Genomic DNA, 6,058 nt, shown 5'->3' with positions numbered 1-6,058 from the left:
CTTTGCAGGAGGATTCTTTACCAACTGAACTATCAGGGAAGCCTAATGAACTAGTCCTGATACATTATTATTAAATAAAGCCCACAGTTTATTCAGATTTCCTTAGCTTACAAAGGTTTTTTTTTTCTTTCTTCCTATTCCATGACCTCATCTAGGACACTATGTTACATTTAGTCGTCAGATCTCCTTAGGCTCCTCTTGCCTGTGACAGTTTCTCAGACTTTCTTATATTTGAAGACTTTGGCAGCTTTGAGGATTGCTGGTTAGATATTTTATTAATATAAGATGCTCCACTATTGGAAGTCTGACAATATTGGGAAGAAGACCACAGAGGTAAAGTGACATTTTTTTTCACATGCTGTCAAGGATACATACCACAACATGATTTATGATGTTGATCTGGATCATCTGACTGGTGTAGTGTTTGTCAGTTTCTCCTGTATAAAAGGAGTATCTATATAAATTATTTGGGATACTTCTGCACAATATTTCTCCCTCCTTTGTTAATTTATTCCATCATTTACTTGTATCAGTATGGACTCTTGGTGTTTTAGAAATTTTAAATGGAAAAAGAAGAAAGGTCTTGGAGAATAGAGCCCTATTTTCCCTGAATATTTTTGAAGTATAGAAGAAGCTTGCACTCATGCTATGGCCATTATCATGTAAAGAACAATTAAAAATATGATTGAAATAAAAAGTACATTTGAGCAACGAGATGATGGTTAATAAACATAGATAATAGTGTGAAAGCACAAAATTTTATTTACAAGTGCAGAACTACAAAGACTGTCCTGACCATTTAATAGAATTTTAATCATTTGGTCCAAGGTCCTTGTGTAACTGTTACCTGTTTTACCACTTCTATCTTCTGTAAGTCTATCATTTTTTTCACACTATACCTGGATTTTATCTTCAGTAGTCTAGGATAAGCAACAAAACACTCCTTAGAATGTCCTTCCCAAATCGTGAACTTTTCGATGTTTTGATCAACCCTTCTAATTTCTAACGTTCTCCTTAAATCAAAACACGTATAATATCATATATGAAACGAATCACCAGTCCAGGTTCGATACATGATACTGGATGCTTGGGGCTGGTGCACTGAGACGACCCAGACGGATGGTACGGGGAGGGAGAAGGGAGGGGCGTTCAGGATAGGGAACATGTGTATACCTGTGATGGATTCATGTTGATATATGGCAAAACCAATATAATATTGTAAAGTAATTAACCTCCAATTAAAATAAATAAATTTATATTTAAAAAAGAGATAATAAATGTTTGGATACTGGAGAACTTAATTAACTAAGATTTACATATTTTATTCCTAAATTCAGGGCTTGTTCTTCTTGGGTCTATGTCTAAGCACCACTGATGGTTGTGTCAGTAGAAGTCTTCAGCATTTGGAAGTCTTTTTCTTTCTCTTCTGTAATCATATATTTCAGGATGTAGTACAAATAATTTTCAGAAAGGCCAGCAGAAACATTTTTGTATATAAATTGATTTAAAAGAAAGAATATAATTATCTTCACTGATTTTGAGTTTGCTCTATTAATACCATCTACTCATTCTTGAAAAATAAACATTTTAAAATGAGAAAGAGAGCTTTACGATTTAAAGATCATTTTTAAAGCTTTGGTAAAGAATCTTTAATGACTAACAACTCTTGTACAATTGAACACTAGATACTGGAGGGGAATCTGGTCTCTGGAACATGCATTAATTGAAGAAACCATACTGAATGAAATAAGCTTGAAGGAAAGAAGAAAAAGCTTTATTTTTGCCTTTGCGTGATAAGAGGAAAATCTTCCTGGGGTAGGATTAGCTTGATGAATTTACAGAATATAAAGAAACCATTTATTTGGCAAATTCACAATTGTTACTTCCGAGTTATTAAGATTTAAATTTATTTTACCTTGGTCTCAAAAACACTAATAGCCTCTTACTTCTTTGTGAGAAATACAACTTGTTTTACTGTGTCTTTAAAGGCCTCTTTCACTTGTTTGTTTCGAAGTGTGTAGATGAATGGATTAAGCAAAGGGGCAACTGAAGTTGTGAGCACAGACACCACTTTGTTGATGGCCACTCCTTCCTTTGCTGAAGGCTTGATGTAGATGAAGATGCAGCTGCCATAGGTGACGGAAACCACAATAATGTGGGAAGAACAGGTGGAAAAAGCCTTTTGCCTTTGTTGGGCAGAAGGGAATCTTAGAATGGTCTTGATAATGTATGTATAGGAGAGGACCACACACAGTAAGGTAAAAATGAGTGTCAGCACAGCAAAACTCAAAGCAGTTCTCTCTATTAACACTGTGTCTGAGCAAGTTATCTGTAAAATAGGAGATGTATCACAGCCAAAATGATCAATCACATTCGAGTCACAGAATTCCAGCTGGAGGCCCATGCCAAGAGGTGGGAGGATGATCAACAGGCCAGCCAACCAACAGCAGAGAACGAGGGCAGTGCAGACTCTGTTGTTCATGATAGTGGTGTAGTGCAGGGGTTTACAAATGGCCATGTAGCGGTCATAAGACATGGCTGCAAGGAGAAAAAATTCAGTTGCTGCAAAGAGGACAATAAAAAATAATTGGGTGGCACAAGCATTGTAGGTAACAGTATTATCTCCAGTTGCCATAGAATACAAGAATCTGGGAATACAGACCGTGGTGAATGAGACTTCTAAGAAAGAGAAATTTCGGAGGAAATAATACATGGGCGTTTTAAGATGGGAATCCAAAAGTGTGAGGGTGATGATGATGAGGTTCCCAGCCACACTCAACATGTAGGTGAGAAACAAAAATACAAAAAGCAGAACTTGTAGTTTTGGGTCATCTGTCAGTCCCAGGAGGATGAATGTTGTGATTGCTGTATGATTTCTCATCACTGCCTCCTGCCAAGTCAAGAGTGAATCCACATGAAGAAACAAATGTCATAAAAACCTAGTATTAGAAGATGAATGAAATATCCCAGCAAGCCAGTTAACATGCACTTTTTTTCTTTTACTTAATAATCAGTTTGTTAACAGTGACTTTGACATCCTACTGAGACATTTATAAGAAATACCTATTATGAATCTTACACCTCTAATTCTCCAAATAGGAAGTATATTTAGGATGTAGCTCAGATGGTAAAGTGTCTGCCTACAATTCAGGAGACTCGGGTTCGATCCCTGGGTCAGGAAGATCCCCTGGAGATGGAAATGGCAACCCACTCCAGTATTCATGCCTGGAAAATCCCATGGACTGGGGAACCTAGTGGGCTACAGTCCATGGGGTGGCAAAGAGTTGGACATGACTGAATGACTTCACTTTCTTTCTTTCTGGTGGTCCAGTGGTTAAGACTCTGTGCATGCAGGGGTCCTGGGTTTGATCCCTGGTTAGGGATGCCAGCATCCCACATGCCACAATGAAGAGCCCACATGCTGCAACTAAGACCAGGGCAACCAGATAAATTAATAAACAAACAAATAAACATTAGAAAAAAGAAAGTATATTTAAATAGATATTAAGTTAAAAAGCCATTAAATCTGACATTCAGCTTCTTAACAAGATTGCCTTGTGGCAATATTTGCCCTCATCCTGGAGGACCAGGATGTCATTTTTGAAGTTTTTTTGCCCATCCTCTTCTTTCTTTGCTTCTCCACCCTACACCAAAATACTCCATTTTCAAAACCAAGAAAAATCTATTAGTAGTTTTTTTTGGTGTGTTTTAAATCAAAACATGTCTTTAGGGCAATTTTGTGTTCACAGCAAAGTTGAGGGGAAGGTACAGAGATGTCCCATATACCTCTTGTCTCCACATATGCACAGCTTCCCCCCGCTCCATTATCAACAACCCCCACCAGAGCTGTACATTTGTTATAACTGATGAACTTGACATGTCACAATCACTCAGAGTCTGTTAGTTTACTTTATGGTTCATTCTTGGTGTTCAATGTCCATGGGCTTGGAAAAATATTTAATTGGTATGTTATGTTGATCACCTTATTTATTATGCCAAATTTTAACAGCAGCACATTCATTTAAAAGTGCTAGTTCTTATTGCATCATTCTTTTGAAAGAACAACTCAAAGAACATACATCTGAGTTGGTGGGTAAGTAGTATTAACTATATGAGAAATGCTCCTAAAGATTTGCTGGTATTTAGGATTTGGGATTGTTAATTCAAATTTTTTTTTTTGGTTTTATTAAGGTATACTTGGAGAAGGAAATGGTAACCCACTCCAGTATTCTTGCTTGGAAAATCCCAAGGACAGAGGAGCCTGGCAGGCTACAGTCCATAGGGTCACAAGAGTTGGACACGACTTAGTGCTATCTTTCTTTCTTTCTTTTATGTATAATAAACTGCAATCATTAAAAGATTTGCAGTTCAGTGAGTTTGGAAAAAATGTATATATCTGTGAAACCACCACCACAACCAAGATACCTCAAGATGCAATGCAAGATACATTGCATTTCCATCATAAAAAATCTCCCTCATTTCCCTTTGCAATTTAATCCATTCCTTTACTCTGGGCCCCCAAAATAATCATTAATTTGCTTTTTGTCAGTATAAATTAGTTTTCAATAATTTTGTATGATTGGAACCATCTTTTAAATCTGGTTTTCACTCCAGATGTTTTTGAGAATCATCTGTATGTTTGGCATATATATTCCCTTTCAATCTGCTCAGTCATGGTGGACTTTTGGGTTATTTGCAGTTCGGAACTATAATGAGTAAAGTTACTATAATAAAAGTAATAGTCACTCAGTCATGTCCAGCTCTTTGTGACCCCATGAATTGCAACCCACCAGGCTCCTCTGTCCATGGAATTCTTTTTTTTTTTTATGGAAAATTCTTTTTTTTTTAAATTTATTTTTTATTTTACTTTACAATTCTGTATTGGTTTTGCCATACACTGACACGAATCCACCACGGGTGTACATGTGCTCCCAAACATGAACCCCCCTCCCACCCCCCTCCCCACAACATCTCTCTGGGTCATCCCCGTGTACCAGCCCCAAGCGTGCCATATCCTGCATCGGACATAGACTTGTCCATGGAATTCTTCAGGCAAGAATGCTAGAGTGGGTAACCATTCCCTTCTCCAGGGTATCTTCCCAACCCAACGATCAAACCCGGGTCTCCTACTTTGCAGGGAGATTCTTTACCAACCGAGCTACCAGGGAAGCCCAATGAACTGGAACTGATACATTATTATTAAATAAAGTCCAAAGTTTATTCAGATAATCTACACTTACTCATACAAAGAAATAATAAGCGTCTATTACATAAAGAGCATAATATCAGAGACTGGCGATTCAACCATTAACTGGATCTCTTCCCTCTAGGAGTTTTCAGGCTACCAGTGGGAGATAACATTTCACTGTGGTGCATACTCAGTGGTGTGGTAACACAGATAAAAGTGAAAATGCACGTTATATTTGGGATGATAACTGCTCCAAGTTTGTTCCTTAGCCCTCAGTTATACTATGTAACTATTCATATTCTTCTATTCTCATTCAGTTTCTTTAGGTTCTTTTCTTTCTACTAAAATTGTCAGCATTATCACTTACCTTAGGTGAGTTATCGAGGTGCACTGCTCAGGGTTCACAGACATGTTTTTGAAACAGAACTCCTTCCCTTAGCTCATGAGGAAAATGGTACTGGAGAGATAGTATGTTGTTATTCTGAAGGAACATGAAGTTAGAATTTTCATGCCACAGTCACAACATACTAGAAATGAGTGTTGATTACCTTTTGCATAATTATAATGAACTAAAAACCCGCATTTAAAAGTTGACTGAACTCACCCTTTTCATATAGTTAGGGAATATGGAAAAAAAGACTTTCATGACAAATTAAACACTGACAATTTTCTGACAATTTTTATAAGCAGCAGCCTTTGAGGAAACCATAGTCTGAGGAGCATTGAGTTCGTGAGGAGCTTTTATTCACTTCTTTTCCTAATCTCACATTTCACCTGCCTCAGCTCCCAGTCTCGCTCTCCATACAGACCTGCATGGATGGAAACACACACACACACACACACACACACACACACACACACACACACACA

At 37.5% G+C, this 6,058-nt stretch overlaps 1 protein-coding gene across 1 annotated transcript; it reads right to left on the bottom strand.

The window, feature by feature from the left end:
• Window positions 1-1,942: 1,942 nt before the first annotated feature.
• LOC120857396 (olfactory receptor 6C2-like) lies at window positions 1,943-2,881 on the bottom strand. Its single transcript, XM_040232835.1, has one exon. It carries the CDS (start codon window positions 2,879-2,881, stop codon window positions 1,943-1,945), a length of 939 nt encoding a protein of 312 aa, XP_040088769.1.
• Window positions 2,882-6,058: the final 3,177 nt, after the last annotated feature.

Source organism: Oryx dammah, unplaced genomic scaffold (genome assembly GCF_014754425.2).
Source record: "Oryx dammah isolate SB20612 unplaced genomic scaffold, SCBI_Odam_1.1 HiC_scaffold_29, whole genome shotgun sequence".
Taxonomy (NCBI): Eukaryota; Metazoa; Chordata; class Mammalia; order Artiodactyla; family Bovidae; genus Oryx; species Oryx dammah.
Note: the sequence above shows the minus strand (reverse complement) of the source record. Positions and strands in the feature narration are given on the sequence as shown.

Excerpts from the sequence above, each read along its gene's own strand:
- LOC120857396 (XM_040232835.1), bottom strand. The coding sequence starts at position 2,881 with ATGAGAAATCATACAGCAATCACAACATTCATCCTCCTGGGACTGACA.